This window comes from Camellia sinensis, chromosome 11, assembly GCF_055761805.1.
Source record: "Camellia sinensis isolate YWXY chromosome 11, ASM5576180v1, whole genome shotgun sequence".
In the NCBI taxonomy this organism is placed as follows: Eukaryota; Viridiplantae; Streptophyta; class Magnoliopsida; order Ericales; family Theaceae; genus Camellia; species Camellia sinensis.
Genome location: NC_138971.1, coordinates 177,897,068 through 177,915,281, shown reverse-complemented (window position 1 = coordinate 177,915,281; position 18,214 = coordinate 177,897,068). Strand labels below are relative to the sequence as shown.

General features: G+C 35.8%; 2 protein-coding genes and 1 non-coding gene across 5 annotated transcripts; all 3 read right to left on the bottom strand.

Annotated features, from left to right (window-relative positions):
• Nucleotides 1-1,851: 1,851 nt before the first annotated feature.
• On the bottom strand, nucleotides 1,852-4,701 carry LOC114277809 (endoglucanase 1). Its single transcript, XM_028219754.2, has 7 exons — nucleotides 4,210-4,701; nucleotides 3,897-4,106; nucleotides 3,387-3,587; nucleotides 3,210-3,302; nucleotides 2,976-3,137; nucleotides 2,785-2,896; nucleotides 1,852-2,696 (listed from the first exon to the last, which is right to left on the bottom strand). Exons 1-7 carry the CDS (start codon nucleotides 4,429-4,431, stop codon nucleotides 2,200-2,202), a joined length of 1,497 nt encoding a protein of 498 aa, XP_028075555.1. The 5' UTR covers nucleotides 4,432-4,701; the 3' UTR covers nucleotides 1,852-2,199.
• Nucleotides 4,702-8,794: 4,093 nt separating this feature from the next.
• LOC114277811 (beta-carotene isomerase D27) lies at nucleotides 8,795-13,958 on the bottom strand. Of its 3 annotated transcripts, none has more exons than XM_028219755.2 (6): nucleotides 12,937-13,958; nucleotides 11,343-11,435; nucleotides 9,724-9,785; nucleotides 9,393-9,499; nucleotides 9,190-9,285; nucleotides 8,795-9,093 (listed from the first exon to the last, which is right to left on the bottom strand). In XM_028219755.2, exons 1-6 carry the CDS (start codon nucleotides 13,360-13,362, stop codon nucleotides 9,038-9,040), a joined length of 840 nt encoding a protein of 279 aa, XP_028075556.2. In that variant the 5' UTR covers nucleotides 13,363-13,958; the 3' UTR covers nucleotides 8,795-9,037. The 3 variants fall into 3 exon arrangements, with proteins under 3 accessions (XP_028075556.2, XP_028075557.2, XP_028075558.2); XM_028219756.2 differs by having other exon boundaries at nucleotides 8,795-9,087; XM_028219757.2 differs by lacking the exon at nucleotides 11,343-11,435 and having other exon boundaries at nucleotides 12,937-13,491.
• A 1,256-nt stretch (nucleotides 13,959-15,214) lies between these two features.
• LOC114277808 (uncharacterized) lies at nucleotides 15,215-17,610 on the bottom strand. The gene is made up of 2 exons (XR_014345087.1): nucleotides 17,237-17,610; nucleotides 15,215-15,577 (listed from the first exon to the last, which is right to left on the bottom strand). It is a non-coding gene; the product is annotated as an uncharacterized LOC114277808 (transcript).
• Nucleotides 17,611-18,214: the final 604 nt, after the last annotated feature.

Below are 18,214 nucleotides of genomic sequence, written 5' to 3'. Positions count from 1 at the left end.
GAGAGGGTTCAAGAAAAGAGTTAGAAAATTCGAAGATCTTCGAAAATCCTTGAAGAACAATTTCGAATTCTCTAGAACATGATGAGAGGCTTAGATTCTTCAATAATCTCAACTTAGGAATACAACAACAAAGGAGATGATGGAGATAAGAGATTGGGTGAAGAAGAAGGCAAAATGGCTAGAGAATAGAATAATGGCAAGGCTCTCCCAGGGATCTCCCACTTTCACTCTCAAGGTTGATAATGGAGAGGGGAAATTAATTTTTTCCCAAGAGTTCAAAAATCTCCAAAATCCATCCCTTGTAAAGCTATGGGTGGGTGCTATTTATAAGCACCTCATGATGTAGGATGGAGCCCATGTGCAAGGCACATGGGGGATATTCTCTCTAACCACCTTGTCCGAGGAGGTGACCTCTCCGAGGAGGTGACTTCTCCGAGGATGAGAAAACCCCGAAGAGGAGATCAATCCCTCGGCGAACCCTTCTTCTTAGCCACACCTAACCAATGATCCCCAATCATCCCAAAGGGTCAGGGGTAGTCCCAGAGGATGTCCTGCCGCAAAATATTGCCGAGTCTCATGGACCCCCCGGGGTCGTGCCACCTCGACCCGGGTATAGGCTAGTTTAACCGAAGAGTGAATTTGTCTCCACTCACCGTCCTCGGGATCGGGTCCTTTGTTCGAACTCCATTACGCCCATGGTTCTGGTGCGTAGATCCCGGAAAGCTCCGAGCCCGCAAGTGTTCTGGGACTCATTAACGGAGCGACTTCTAGATTGCGTCTGAATCCGTTCGAAGCCAAGTGTTTAGGACCTCTAGGTTCGTGGATCCGAACCCTTTCGAGTCCGAGTGCCTCGGATCTCTAGGCTTGCTTAATACCCTTTCGAGTCCGGGCCCGAGTAAGTCTCTAGGTTCGTGGATCCGAACCCTTTCGAGGCTTAGAGCCATTCAGCCCGTTTGACGGCGATAAATCCAAGCCCACCAATCTTGGACTTGCGATAAATTTAGGCCCACTAATCTTGGGCTATTGGGCCTAAATAATTTAGTGGGCTTAAATTAGCTCCTCTTACAGATACCTATAATATGCACCCTTGTAAAAGATTTCTCAAGTTAATTACATTCATTTTCAATACAAATGACAAAATATTTTTGATCAAACTAGTCAGACATCACAAAACAACAAAATATTCACACGTTGCAAAAGTACTAATCTAACCTCTTTTCTTTTTTTAAAACTTCATTTACTAATCTAACCTTTAAGTCAAGTATATTGACATTGGGTATAGATAAGCATACAATATTTATTTATTTTTTTGAACAGGATAAGCATACAATTGTGAGGAATAAAGAGGAGCCTTTTGGCTCGTGATTTCATCATGGCATGGTCTCTCTTTGCACTCCAAATCCAAACCATTCTATTTTTTTTTTTTTTTTCCAAAAAAAAAAAACAAAAAACAAAAAAATGACTCACATTCCGAGTTAGATTGGACGAAAATCACAAATTGCACCCTCTCAAAAGGCTACATTTAAGATCATCTTTAAGACATTAGGGTTTTTCATTGGGATGAGGATTCTCATAGATTTCTCTATCTAATGTTTTTATTGTAATAATTCAATAATTTGAGTTTAAAATCAAAACAAAACATTATCATATTATTGTAGGTAGTTTAAAATGTATGTATGCTATATTTTAAATTTAAATTATTGAATTAAATTGTTGAATTATATATATATTACTACGTCTCTTATTGTGTATTTTCAAATATTTATTTGGATTACACATTGTAGGAGTAAAGAACATTTTCATTTTAACTTGGTGATTGATTCCTTTGTAACCAATAAACGCCATAAAATGCAAAATTATTGTTATTACTATTTTTTTTTTCTCTTTCAGATAACTGTCTGAGGCCTATTGGATCAAAATAAGCAATCATGGGGGATCATAAAATAAAGCATTGCCAATTTCTCTAGTAATCTAATGTGATTAGTAATTAGTGCAAGGTTTCTGTGTTGTAAATTTTTTAGATTGTAGCAAACCATATTTTATAGTCCATTTTGTTTTCTTTCTCATTCTAATACATCTTTTTATGACGAGGGAATGGAACCATATATGTTTCCTAATCCACTTTCAGGGGTGCCACGCCAAACGCCAAGGCTGACAAGTTTGTTTGTTTGGACCCTCATGAAAGTTACAATCAACATGTCAAGTTGCTGTAGATTTGGCTGAGAAGAAAGCTACAGCCCCAACAAATGGTGCGTTGATATACGTAGCTGGCTCAGATTGCTGATAATTATTTCGATCATCTGCAAAATTGTCACTACTATCAGGACCCCCCAAGATGGCTCCAACAAGGACATTTGGATTGGGTGAGCCAGAGTGCAGGTACTGGAAACCGTCATTGCACCCAATATGATCAGGATGTGCATTTACAGATGGTATAGAGGATCCCCTGTGGTGGACATATAGCGGATACCTCTGCCCAAAACCCACCATGTAAGACATCTTTGCCGGGTTATTGCCTAATATGTAGTCAACCTGCTTCTGTGCCTGTGAAATGAGCTTTTGTGCTGTCACGGTTGAACTCCCACATGAGGCAACTCCACCATTTGAGCTTAGATACTTGGCATATGTCAAGAGGAGGAATGCTGAGGAAGTAACATATTGAAGATTGCTCTCACTTCCTTTGTAGAGAAGTCCACCTGTAAACCATTGTTATAAACATGAGCCAACCCTAAGATTGAACTCCTCTATGAACCAAAATGAGGAAGAAATAGTGTAGTAGCTGACCTGGGGTATATTGGGCCTGAAAATTAGGTGATCCGGGAATTAAAGAACATATGTAGTTGTCTGAGTGTGCTTTATATAATTCAAATTCTTGGATATTCTTCTCTAAGAAGCCCTGTAGAAAAGCCCAACAAGAGTTAAAATTTGATCCTACAGATACATAGAGTAGCGGTGGCTGAGTTGTAGAAGAAAACCTTGGAAAGAAGAACCTTTGTTCCGGCGCGCTTGTCATCCCAACTGAAAGAGTAGTCATCATCATCGGCACCCAGTGTGTGGCCATTGGACTGGATGTAAGCCAAGTACGAAGCATTCTGTGAAGCTCTGTGAATCCATGATGCGCCCCATAAAAGCTCGTCCTAATTAAAATAATAAGTGTCAAGCACTATGATTGATGCCAATTTGAGAAAGAAGCAAAATGTGTATGTTACATGGTATCCTGAGTAAGAGCAGTAAAATGGGCAGACTACTGAATTGAGAGAGTCACTGTAAGATCCTCTGTACTTGTCAGCAAAATCAAACACCTGCACATAACAAGAACCAACTTTATCAGAAATGTGAGTTGTCAAACCAGAGAAGTGGGAACAAATATGAATTGAGTGTTTTACTTTCATAGCTGTTTGAAGTAACTTGGTGGAATAAGAAGGATCAGAATCATGGAACACAATTGAAGCAGCAGCCAATGCAGCTGCAGTCTCTGCTGCAACATCTGATCCTGGACTTTGAGTGGTTACTTTGTACACATTTCGCGGTGTGTCCATATCTTCAGGCCTTTCCCAACATTGGTGATCTTTGTTTGGATCTCCCAGCTACAACATTGATAGCCCAACCAATATAGCCTTGAGTTCTTTATAGTTAGAGAAAAATGTTACATGTAAGCAGTTTCTTTTTATAATTTTGTTCATTCTTCTTTATTTATTTATTTATTATTATTATTATTATTTTAAATTGCTGTTGAACCATTTATTTGGTATGAATGCTGTATTTGGTGTTCCTAATATCAATTTGTCTCTGTCTTTTTGTTTCTGTTTCTGTGTCCACAACACAACTTGTTAGTAGTAAATAGGCGATCATAAGTAAAAAAACGTATTGCTTTTTTTCTTTTTCCTTTTTCTCACTTGGACGTATAAGGTGCCAGGGGTGGCAGTGGCAGCTTTTAGAAGATAATCGGTACTCCAACGGATGGCAGATCTAGCATTCTGGATCTGGCTTTGCATGGAGCTTCCAAATTCAATCACACTCCATGCTAATAATGTAGTTGTAAAGGCCATTGGCAAGCCAAACTTGACATTATCTCCAGCATCATAATATCCACCTACAAGGTCAACCTGAAATCCAAACACCAAGTGTATGCAAAATTAAAATAATACTGAGGATATTAATTAAAGCCAACCATATGTGTATGAGATAGTTTTGTAGAGGAGTAAGTACATAAGAAGAGGAGCCATCGGACAGGCCAGAATCGGCCCTCCATTTGAGCCGCTGGTCAGGAGGTAATTTGCCAGACCGCTGACCCTCAAAGAAGAGAATAGATTTTCCAAGGGCATCATTGTAGTCTTGAGAAGTGAAGGCTGAGTAAGTTAAGCTAAGGGAACAAATTGCTAGGCACAGAATTGGTAATGTCAATGAATATGGCACTAAACTAAAAGCCATATTTAAAAAGAAAAAACTACACAGGCCTGTAATTCAGGTCTAGAATACTGGTAGAAGAAGGGTAGCTCTAGCGCAGGCAATTATACCATGAAATGAGAGGGTGGTGGGGTGGGTGTGGTTGTGGGTGAGGTGGTCTATTTAAAGAGGTGAAGGTGAAGCTGAAGGAAGTTGGAGAGAGTTCGTTGGTCGTTAAGAGAGAGAGAGAGAGAGAGAGAGAGAGAGAGAGGGTCATGTCACTCACGGGATCAACTGCGCCAAATCGGACTGTCTGTTGCAAATGCAAACAAGCAAACGTTATCCAAACCGCCAATTGTTAGAAACTAGTCAAATGCAGAGACAAATTAAATCGACAAGAATAGACTATTAAATCTCGTGTTTAACTAGTTTTTCTTACCTATGGCTCCCACACTATTATTCATGTATAAATTACGTATATATACCGATATATATCAACTATTTATGTTAAGAAAAAATGTGACTGCTTATATATAATGGAAAAACTGCGTGATTTACGATAGAAAATTTGGGGAGGGTGTTTTAAAGTAGAAGCCATATGTTTGGATTCATGGCGTAATTAAAGGGTTGGAAAGGGGAGTGCATAGAAGTCCACAAAGGGAGGTGAAATGGGAAACTTATTATTTAATTTTGGAGTTCTATAAAACGTTATTTATGCGACGCTCTCAACAAATAAGAAAGCACAACATACATTAATATTGTGTTTGATTGAGGAATTTAAGAAGGTGAAACGTTAATAAAATATAATTATATTTCACTTAATTTCACTTACTTTTTCTCTTATCATTTTTAAATCTCTCAACCAAACACAACGTAAATTATCATTTGTCTCAATTATCTAACGAAAGTGAGTTGGCATTGTTCTATCTATAAAATTTTCAGTACATTATTGGTTGGGAGTATCTCGCGAACTAATACATGAAACTTTAGAATTATTAAGTCTTGATAATAAAAAAAGCACTCATTCCCAGCTTCTATATTATTTTTTATAAGCTGAAATTTGATAATTAGCAAAAGTTAAACGCTCCCAATTCTCTACTTTTGAATAATCAATTTTTTTATAAAAAAATTATTTATGTCTCATAAATTGTAAGTAGAGTTTTTTTCCTCGCCCGTAGTTAATCTCTTACACATGTTTTCCAAATAAAAGCTATAAACAGTCTTATTAAAACAAGTCTTTTAAGTGGCACAAAATAAGACTATAATCAATTTTTTTTTTTTAAATTAAAAAAATTTGTTTAAACTATTCTTTCATCGTAAACCATGGGCAAAAATTGCACCAAGACTTTGACGAAACAAAAACAAACAAAAAAAAAAATATATATATATATATATATATATAAAATTTATAATAAGCTGCATCAAACAAGGTTATTGAATAATTAATCGGCAAGATATGAAAAGAAGTTTATTAATTCGGTGGTACTTCTAATAGTGAATGTTAGCATTGCAAGTCACGGATAAGTGAGGGGAGGGGGAATATGAATCACGTGTGCTGCTGCTGCCGTCATAAGTTGCTATTATTATATTAAATATTACAAAAGTGGAGGGAGAGGAGGCTAATTCTAGGGTTGGGAAAAGATAGGTTATGGTTATGGAATCTTCAATTCGTCAGATTGGTGGATTAAAAAATATCAATCTGTATCTGTTCGTCAATCCGGCTAATGTGGATTGAGCGGATTGACGAATTAGCGGATGGATGTGAATCAATTTAGCTGTTTAAAACTTTATAAATCTTTAACATAATTCAACTTGTGTACTTCCTCAAAAATAAAAAATAAAAAATATTACAGTCAATGACTTAAAAAAGTATTATAATCCCTGTATGTCTCATCTAAAGAAAGAAAGTTTGAAACTTTAGAATATTATAATCACTGCATGTATCATCCACATATTACAATCACAGCATGCCTCATCTACATAAAGTATTACAATATGTAGTTCTTAAAATACAAAAACAATTCAAACTACCCTAACTATAAGCATAGTAGTAATAGAGATTGTATGCCTCTGTATTGTTACATTTGTATCTGTTTTTGAAAACAAAAATCAATTAACATATATCATCTTTTTTATTTATTATTTTTAGAGTTAGATTTAAAAACCAAAAAGGATAGATAAATAATATATTTATTTTTTTTCAATTCAAAAAATATATTCAAGTTGAAAACTCTTTTTCAACAGAATATATTTAACAAAATATTTAAACTCTTTTTCAATTGAAAAAAAGTAGAATATCTAAATAAATTGGAAATACAAAGTCTTACAAATTACTAGAGGTACTCGCGGTTTGGCAGTTTGGTTGCGGCCAAAGAAACCTGAAATCCGTTAGCCATCCAAAACTAGGCGGATTAAAAAAAATCAATCCGCAACCATCTGCTCGTCATCATGTATCCGTCCAAAATACGACGGATCAATTTAGTTTAGCCAGTTTAAAAAAAGAGAACATGTAGTGTGTGGTTAGCTAATAGTCATAATAGCTTCCATGACTTGGGAACTGTTTTAAATTAATTATTTTGGTTTAAAAAATCAGGTACAAATCAAATCATCTTTTTGTATGAATGGTATGAATCGTACCATGTGATTATTTGGTACGTTATAGTGTAAATATGAAATCTCACATGGACTATCAAGCATTTTACATTGTGCTCGGGTGCCAACCCTTAATTAATGTTACCTGACTAAACTTTTGTTAATAGAACCAAAAAAGAAAAAAAAGAAGACTAACTTTTGTTAAAGAGTGGCCTACATTTTTCACATACGGGGAGAGAGAGAGAGAGAGAGAGAGAGGGAGGTTGTTTAATTTTTGGGTCCACCTTCTTGAGAAAGAGTGAGTAAGAGAGAGAGGTGGGAGCTGGTTCAACGTTTGCATGCACCTTTTTTGGACTTCTGAAAGCCAAATAGAGAAGAAACCATGAAGCAAAAGAGACTAGTATAGAGTACAGGTTGAATTTTGGAGCATCTTCTTTTGGACATTTTGAAGAGACGGACAAGAGACTAAAATGCCAAACATTGGATTCTCTTCATGTGTCAAGTTCTAGTCTAGATATGGAAGTTCGTCATCATCATAGAGAATAGCGATTCAGAATTGAACAATATGACAGAAATTAATTAAAAATAAAATAAAATTGTGTAATGAAACTCCCAATTCTCCTGGATAATTGTGGCCTCTTTGATAAAAATGACAAAATTACATCAAGAAAACTTTAATTTGTCAAGAATGGTGCAATAGCTGTCGCAATCACAAAGAGGGGCTTAATTTATTTACGCCTATGGGGGCCAAAAAAAGTTTCAGCATTTGTCAAAATTGAGTTCCACATCCGGCACCATGGAAAATATGCCCTTCAAGTAGGCACAAGTGACAACCACAAGACTTCTGTTGCTATCAACACCTTGTATTCATTCATGTAGTACAACTATTTCTGTACTTTTTAACATAAATTCAATTCTTGTGCCCTGTTTTGAACTTCGATTGAACGTTTAGAACAAATATGCTAGGTTGGACTAGTTAAAATTAACACTTCTTCAAAGTATGTTGTCTTGTTTCTCAAATTCAGCCAACCAATTTAATTCTTTGACAGTTTTTTTTTTTTTTTTTTTTTTTTTAATTCATGAAAGTCAATTATTAGTTATTAGATTAGCAGTTTGGAAGAGTTGAAACCCCCAACATCACCCTTGCAAAGTAACTAAGCATTGCACCCATGCCACTAGGCCACTAGGCCACATGCCACTACACTTGCCAATAGAACAAATAGGCCACTAGGCCACAATTCGTTGATAGTTGTTGGAACAAAAACTCCCTACGCTAACTTTTCTCAGATTTATAAAGGCTATTTATTTATTTATTAATTTATTATGTCAATCAAGTGACAACTGCCAAGGAGATATATACTGAGGGAAAAGATTGAGCACCCAAAATAGAATCACAGCGAGGCATGATAAGAGCAAAATTTCTTTCATCACAGTGAAGTTCACATAACATATGGTAAGCTGTTTCTTTCTTACCTAAGGAATTGTATATACTTGTACAATGGAGAATTTTTTGTATTCAGCCCGGTCAAATTTTGTTGCCTCGCGCTGTGTTTGGTTGGGGGATTTGGGAAGGGAAATGGAAAGGGAAATGGAAATGAAAGGAAAAGGAGAAAGAATTAATAGAATTCCAAATCCCAACTATGTTTGGTTGTGTTGGTTATAAAATAGAATTGATGTCCTAAAAGGTATCCTATTTCTTTATTTATTTCTTACCCCCTTTCTTTTCCCATATATTTTTTATTATAACCAAACATAAATAGGATTACATTTCTCGTTCCTTTTCCAAATCCCACCTCAAAAACTCCAACCAAACACAGCATAGGTGTGTCAAATGACATATATAATATCTAGTAGATTTGCTAGAAAAAATAGAATTTGTAACACGTCAACATTTCACATTGCTGAAGAGCATTGGTAATTGCTTGCTCTGTACAGTAAAGTAATAGTAGTAGGTGGCTGTGTGGTATGGCAAATGGCCGAACAAGAATGCATAATATGTAAGGAGAAACTTATAGAATACTCTGCTACAATTAATGAATTTGATTGGGCATTTCTCAACTCAAGCTTGTAGTTTATGGCAGACAGTAGAGCTGGGATTTGCCAATGAGCCTGTAGCTATAGTAAAACAATTAGGCTAGAAAACACAAAATTATCCACTTCTCTTAATTAGTTAGTAACGGAAAGTCTTTCTATTAGAGCTAAACAACTTACAAATATCTGCATAACATGGCTGCTTGGATACAGGGTCCTCTTCAAATGGTGGTGGAACTTGGCCGTACACCATTTCACAACTCATGTCTTCAAAATCTGCACCACATAGACATGGACATGGACAGAGACACACCAGTCATTGTCATACATTCTAATCCAGTTCTTTAGCCACAAAAATTATCCAATCGGATTGGAGAACCTACTTGGGATCATAGTTAATGGAAGCCCAAATTCATTGGTGAAGAAATCTTGAGTAGGAATTTTGCACATATTCACGCACATTCCTACACATCCGCTGTTCTCCAGGTACCTTACAGTGGGGGAAAAAAAATTGTCCAAAAGGAAAATTTAACAGACCATTTATGTGAATCTGGATGCAGTATGCATATAAACAAACCTTTAACACTTCAAAATAAACTAGCGGAAAGAAGAGTGAACGATGTAAATTAAAGCAGCCTTAGTTGTTAAATACTCATTCCTTGCAAAAGCCAGTAATTTGGACCTTAGATTAAAATAACAAAGTGCCAATTTTACCTGCACTTCTTTATATGGACTCCGCTTCTTTGCTTTACCCCTTCTATCTCCACTTCCACCACCTATAGATGCCCATCATCACTTAGTATATCATGTAATTCACCGATGGAGTGGCAATAAAATTTTCGTGATGGAATTTATTTGTGGAGCTTGTTTTAAATGTTTCTGAAAATTTATCAAATTGAAAGATACACAGTGTTATATGTGGGAGAAGTCTATAATATGAATGTATGATGAATTGGGGACAATAAAATATAATCGTACTGTAAAGACGAGTAAATTATACTGGTGATCGTCATAATTTGTCTCGTGTTAATTTGATTTCTATAGTTTAATTTGTATCAATTTTGTCCTTTTAATTTTCCACATTAGGTTAATTTAATAGTCAAATTGATAACATCTGTTAAAAAATTAGATAGAAATTATGGGCAACATAATTCATTCAAAAGGGAATATGAATATGAGAGGGTAATTTGTGTAGACAAATTAGACCGAGCTACAGGAAAGGGTTTTTGGGAGTTAGGCCGAATAACGGACTGTGATAGCGGCTCAGATAGCCTGGTCTTGGGCCAAAAAGAACACTTGACTTGTTTGGATTCGTAACCTCTTTAACTCGAGTTATTGAGCCCGTAGGAGTGTCTTTTACACTTAGTGCCTTAAAACCGTCTGGTTTGGGAGTCATTGGCTCAATACTTGCTACATGGGTTAATTAGAAAGCTTAAGGGACAGAGATGGTGGTTAAGGCATGAGCCTAGCTATTTATGCAGAGTCATAAGCGGACCGAGATGACTTCAATGGAGAAGGCCGAGCTAGCCGTAGCTCGGCAGAGCTCCACTCTTTGGTTAGGTTTAGCACGGCTTGGCTAGAAGTAGAACAAAGCAAGATAGCTCGGTTGAGCGCAGCGATAGTCGAGCAAAGAGTTCTAGCCATCTCACTTGGTTGGTAGTGAGGGGAGTGTTCAATGGATAAGCATTATCCTTTAGGAATAAGATTTCTAGGAGGACTCTGCTAAGGAGAGTTAGAGTCCTATTAAGATTGTGTCACATGAAATCTATAAAAGCTCATGACTGAACCTATTCCCAAGTATGACAATTCATATTTCATAATTTATAGAGCTTTAGTGTCTTTTGTCAATTTGCTGATTTAGACATCAGAGAGGTTTTCGTTACACACCCGCCGGCTAGCTTACGTTTGTGTTTTAAGGTGATAAGATGACGACGTTTGGAGGAGTGCAAACTTAATCAACAGGATTATACGAGAAGGATTATTTCGTATTTGTACAAAATCATTTCAAATAAAACGTCAACCCTTCAATTACTTTGAGAAAAGTAAACGAACTATTTGCTACTTGTTTTAGTTCAATTTTTAAAAGGACATTATTATGAATTAGACTAAATTGACACACTACAAAAAATTCAAGAACAAAATTAATACAAGACAGACTAAGATAACTAAATTGACATAAGAAGCAAATTATATAGATTATGGGAGTAATTTGCCTAAAAATAAAGCAAAGGAAAAGAGGGAACTGAACACAAAATTGCTAGGATAGGTTCAAGCAAGCTAAATAGTAACCAAACTATAAAGAAAATGTTTAGGTGGTGGGTTGTTGTATTTACCTCAGAAGGACCAACTAGCCAGTGGAAGAAAGGCACTGTTAGAGCAGCATTGAACTCTGCTGCCCACTTTGTAGGAGGAAATAATTTCCTGAACTGCAACAGTTTTAAATATTTACACCCATGATAAGAAGGTGACATGTGGAAGCTGTAAACCAGGGATATACCATATATATACATCCATTAAATCCACAATAATTTGACAAAAGAAAAACAGAGATAGCAATAATTAACAAAGGCTGGTTTGCCAGAGAGGTTTAAGGGGGAAGACCTAAGATATTTCTGCACATAAGTGCGCATGGGTTTGAACCCCATAGCCAGCAACATTTTTACATTTGTTATTTAAAAAATTAATGGAAAACTCTTCTTTAAAGAGTCACCAATCTTTTTAACCCGTTAGGTCCCACTAAAATGATATCCTTTGTTTTTGTTTTTCGGATTTGGATAATGACTTGAAAGAACGTTGAGCCAGGCTTTGTTTTTGGTTTTTGAATTTGGATTTGAATTTGGATTTCGGGCTTGTTGGGCCCATTTTGAGACGATCCAATCATATTTGCATTACAAAAATATATTCTTAAAATTATATTTGTGTCCAAACACTTATTTTTCAACGCTACCAGCTGCACCCACCAAGGATCCTCTAGAGTATTTTTTTTCTAAAGTTTCCTAAAGTGGGTGTATTGTGTAGTTGAGATTTAATGCTGAAAAATTGATGTGACTGGTCATTAAATCTCAACCACACAATGTACCACTCTAGGAAACTTTATAAAAAAAAAACTCTAGAGGATCCTTAATCTCACTTCCGCAACATCCTCTGTAGTTATGGGGGTAAACTCTGATAGTGGTGATTTCCGATGCGACCAATCTTGAGCATTGTTTCAATCCTAATGTCAAAGAGTCCCATAGATTTCATCCTGCACTACGTCCACAGTGATGGCGCAAAGCAAGGGCTCCTACTTGGCCACTGACCTAGACCTCCCATTGCTTCCAGTTGTGGTAATGATGAAAGACTGTCTAGATAGCCAAGCCCATCATCACAGTGGTGGTGCAGTGAGCACAAAGGGACTTGACTTCATCTCCTAATTTGGTGGCCTTGCCGAATGAATGATGGAAGGTGGAGCAAGTTATGCTTCCACGAGACATAAATGTTCTCAATTTGTGGGTTGATAAACTTAGTCACCGCAAAATTGGGAAATATTTTATTTTTCGAAAAAAAAAAAAAAAACTAAGAAAATTTTCAGTTTCAAAATATTGGAAATTTTCTCATATTCTAATTGGAAAATATTGGAAATATTTTCCAAATTTTCAGTTTCGAAAATATTGGAAATATTTTAAAACCAGTGAAGCCCCTCTCTCTAGCACATACAAATCAAGAAATTTCACAAACTAAAAAATGCCACGTCTGTGTGCCATAGATGCACACGAAATTCATCTCATTTAAGGTATTATTGTGTAGAAAATGGTAATATGTAAAAGATAAAATTAATGTTAGAAACTCCAAAACAAAAAAAAAAAAAACAAAACAAAAAAATTATTAGAGAAAGAGAGGGGGATGGAAGTGGAGGAGTAGGAAGAAGAACGGTGGGGAAGTGGGTACCTGAGCAGGGGCACCAGGAGGGAGCATGGACAAGAGAACCTCTCGGACAACTTGCTGCTGCTGAAGACGAGACCTTCCAAGCATTACTCTCTTTGAAACATCTACAAAGCTCTCATAGTCATACTCTAACCAACCCTTGTTCTTCCTCTCCTTCTCCTTGGAATTATTAGCAGCAGTAGCTGCATGTTTCTCCATCTTGCGAGCAAAGAGAGTCATGAAGGCTTTCTCAAACAACCCATCCTTGTACTTTGTTTTCTGTCCCATAGGCGCAGGCTCTCCCGACACCTCCGCAATTCCGCACCGTATATTACTACCACCACTACTACTGTAAGTGCCACTCCTACTCAGTCGCCTTTGTGATAAGCAATATCCATGATGAACCGTTGGAAACTGGACTAATACTGCTTGGAAGCTTAGAACCACCATGGGATTTGCTCCTTATTGTGATTCCCCTTTTTGGAATTGGAATTTGGAGCTATATAATAAAAACTCAGGCTTATAATTCTGGGGATTTCAAAGGAACAGAACAAGATGGAGATGATGGCCCCCCACGCATTAAAGGAGCCAGAGGAAAAGGGTGGATAGTTGGTTGGTTGAGCTTAGATACAAAATTATGGCCATACACATAATAATGCCATACGTGTGACCAAACTGAAACTCTTGACCTCTCTTTACCTTCATTCTTTTCTCTCTTACTAGAAATTGTGGTGGCAGTGTGCCACACACACATTATGTACCACGTGTGTCCCTACCTTTCTAGGTTATCTACTTTATTTATTTATTTAACAATGTGGGTGTTTGAGAAGTTAGTATTTTAATAAGTTATTTTAATTTTTAACTATTTTAGTAGGTTAAATTTTTTGTATTTAGGTAGATAGTTAGATTTTTTTTTTTTTGGTAATTGGATGTGATGTTTGTGAGAAAAAAAGTGAAATAATTATAGATTTGATACAATATTTTATCTTATTAACTATTTTAACCTATTTTGTTATTTTGTAAATTTTAGCCCAAAAGCCGAAAAAAACCTTTGCCAAACATGTTTGACGAACATCTTAACTGTGCTTATAAAATCATAAGATAAGAAAACTGGAGACTAATAAAAAACAGGGTAAATTCAACTTTGCCTCTCTCAAAGTATGATTATTATTGTTATTATTATTATTTATTAGGAAAATTTAGCCAAAGCCCCTCCGTTGGACCCTTGTTTGGTGAACATGATAGCTTAATTTATTTTGCTTCATAAATCTTCTAAGGAAAAAATATATAATTGAGTAAGGACAAAGTAAAATATATATATATATATATATATATATATATTTTTCTTAGATAATATTGTGAGAGTAACATGTTACTGTCAAACAGAGTAACACGTTATTGTCATACAGAGTAACGTGTCACTGTTTACATCAATTTCGATGATCATAATTTTTTTTTTTGTTTATTAAGAATTTCATAGTCAACATAAATCTTATTTGATAGATCTTGATGAGAGAATTTTAAAAATGCTAATTTTATTAAAACCGACATCTACATCAAAAGTTATATTATTTTAAAGTTTAATATTTTTGATAATAATGGTATGTGTTGGACTTTTTAAGAAATTTTTTTGTGTTTGTTCTTAATGCATTAAAATTTTATTATGAGAGTTTTGAGCAAATTTCCCTTACTATTATTATTGTAAATTTGGTCATTAAACTAATTTTTTTTTTCAACTGTCCTTAATTTTTCCAATTTTAAGAAATAGCTAGTTTAAAAATCAAAATGGGGAACATGTACTTTAGAGGAACAAAAGTGTAATTGATAAAAAAAAAAAAGCAATAAGTTGAGAGAAATGTTTTGGTGATTTGCTTGCCAAGTTTCTGAATATCATCTAATAATCAATACATATATTTAACTTGTCTTGTACCAAAGCATTGGTTATACGTCATCAATATTCAAAATTTGGTCACCAAATCATTATTTAAAACTTCAATGGTTGTATCACAGCACCTAGAAAGGAACAATGTTCATGTTGCCCACAACCTTGCTAAGGCGGCCCTTCACTCTTTTGTGCCCTGTCCAAATATACAGGGCCACTCTTAGTTTGGTGCACTTTTCTTCTATACTTTTGATTTTGTGTTTTGTTGTCCTTGTTTTCTCTTATAGTCTTTTATGTTTGAACTAATTATGCATTCGAATATTTTGAATTCCTTCTAAAATTAGTTTAAGAAGTGAAAAAAAAAAATCTACATATATTTTTCTCAACCTATAGACTATAGTAGATCCAAACGTAGAAATATTGACCCAGGGTACAACACCTAACTTTCCCTTAATAATACAAATTACAAAAGGCAATTTAGTTGCTGGAAGGGGCTTGTGTGTGGATTCGGTCATCTCTAAATTGAAAAGAAACAGTTGACATCTATCCAATTACACACACAAAAATTCCAAACATCAGTAAATATTTTGACTGCTGACTATAGCTAAAATCAAAACCTGCCTCTGACTTGAAGAACATAAATATTTGGAGAGTCACCAAACCAAAACATCAACACAATTTTGAACTTCACTCTGTAGCCTCTCCCTGTTTTGCTGCCTCAACTTCTTTCAACTTCTCCAGTTTTGAGATACGGCCATCAAGAGATTCATTGAGGCCATCCATCTAGAGAATAAAAAAGAGAAAACATTTACAAAATAGAACAGAAAGCAAGTTTTCAATATCACACCTAACTACAAATATCTTGAAAGAAATACATAGATGAAATTCATCTGGGAACCACCTGTGTTCTCTACCTAGATTAAGGGGTTGTTTGGGGAGTAGCTTTTTGACAAAAATAGCCCAAAAGCCAAACCAAGTTATCACATCACTTTTTCTACCTTTTTGTAGGTTTTTCCGTAAAAAGTCAAAAAACCAACGAAAATAGCCAAGGTGGATTGCAGTTGTTTATATTTTGGGTAACCATATATTATCGTATCCTTCATGTGTCCTCTTTTTCTCATTTTTTTTTTCTGCTGATGGTGAATCCTATCTCCCCTAGTTTATTCATTCCATTACTGTCAAAGTGAGGAAGCTACATCATTCTTCGAATTTTGACATGCCCGTAAGACTACTAATGACAAACTTGTGAGCTTGTTGGATGGATTAATGCCCATGGGAGCAATTAGGGTGTTGGAATTTTAGCCTGTATGTGGTTGACAAAATTTGACCATAGATGGTCAAGAGGGTTTGTCTCCAACTTCTTATACTACAGGAATAATAATAAGGAAAAAGCGTAGTAGCTCGAATTGGAAGGGGCTCGAATGGCCTGAATGGGTGTTGGCCGGTCGTTTGCCCGGACAACTGGGTGAAAGATTGTCCACCACGGTTGTCACTTTTGTCGATCGTGGCTGATGTGGGTATGTTAAGAAGAAGATAGGGGCTCTGAGTCAGCAAACAGATAGTTCAATGGTTGTCATCCAAGTTGAAGAAGAGTAGCATGCTTGTCAAGTTGGCTCAACATTTGGCAGTAGGCAACTTGGTCCATGACTCATTAGAGATTGAAAGAAAATGCTGGTGTCCTAAAAAGAAACCTATAGGAATCCAAACAAGTGATTAGTATTTCTTTTCTTTCTCTCCGAATCACTCAATCCAAAGGAGGTGTAAGCACCAAGCGGGCTCTTATTATGCACATTGCAGTGAATAGTGATTGATTTGAGGGGATTGAGATGCTGCTGGTTAAAATTCATTCTTGTTGTTCAATCTGTTTATTCAGAATTAGTCTATATTAACAACTAGATTGGGGACAACGAGTTCTGATGAGAATCTAAAAATGAGTTGAACAAATAAATCCTGAAAGTGAGAGAGAATGTTTTTATTTATTTATTTATTTATTTTTTTAATATATAAAAATGCAATTGAAAAACATAACAATCCAATCTTCAGTTAGTTGAATTAGAAATTCAGAAATGATACATCCCTCCCTCTAATTTGGAGCTCTAAAAGGCACTAATGACGTGGAAAATAAAATAAATAAATAAATAAATAAACCAAAACGAAAACCAAAACCAAAACCAAAACGAAAACGAAAACCAAAACCAAAACCAAAACATCAAAATTACATGGAACTCAGGCACCAATTAAAGCTATTAGAGCTCTTAAGAGCTCCCAATCTTTTTTCTCAGAAATTTACATCGCATGTTAGCACTGATGTGCTTTTTATAGTTGTTTGACAGCTTTAATTTAGCTTTGATTGTCCCTAGGAATTTTGGTAGAGAGAGGGAGGGAGGGAGGGAGGGAGGGAGGTGAGCAAATAAAAAGAAGGGGGTAAATTGAGAAGAAAACCTGAAGAGAGATGGATTGATGAGCGGACTTGTAATCGTCGCGAAGGACGTAAAGGCCAATAGCCGACGTCAACGCAGCCCCGGCGAAGAATGATGCAAACCTCACCCTCACCACGTATCCCATTCTTCTACTTCTACTTCTACTTCTAAATTCCTCCTCCGCTGCTTCTCACAGATCTCAATCAATCACAACAACTGGTTCTGTTTGTTTTGTGGCACATTTGGTTTGGGGAAGGCAAGCCCGAAGCTCGTATGGTATACCCCCAATAGTGGACTGCCCAGCCCAATCTAATGTAAGAAGAGGGTTGGGCTAGCCTTACCACCGAAAGCTAATTGGCCTATGTTATGTTCTGGACTTTTCGGATGGATTACGTTACAATTACACACCAACTTCATCTAAAATAAATAAATAAAAGCCCAAACAATTGAACTACCTCAACTCAAAATGTGCTCCTTATGCTATCCAACATCATATCCTATGTTTGCTTTGGGCCAAGCAATTCGAATTATTTCCGAATGAAAACTTCATTCTTCTTCACCATTGAAGCAAGCTAAACACTGAAAATTGCACAAAAGAGCTGCCCCCATACTAGTTATTTGATTTAAAATCATAACAATAACATTACATGACTACATTCGCAATTCATTCACTTTATTTTGATGTTACATTTTAATACAGCTAACTACCCATAGTTTCTTCAATGCCGCATTTTTATTTTGTTAGTCGATCGTGTTTAAACTTTTTATTTTTATTTTTTTATAGTATCTATTCCATTACAGTGTCTTAACAAATGTAACCAAACATATGAATAAAGAGGTGTCATTCTATTGGCACACCATTCATATGCTTATGGGTTGACTTTGATTTTGTTGGTTTCTTTGATCTTTGTTTTTTGAATTGAAAGTTCTGTTTCTGAATGAATATCACTAACACACCTCTCTCTCTCTCTCTTTCTCTGTGCAGTGTGCAGATTTGTTC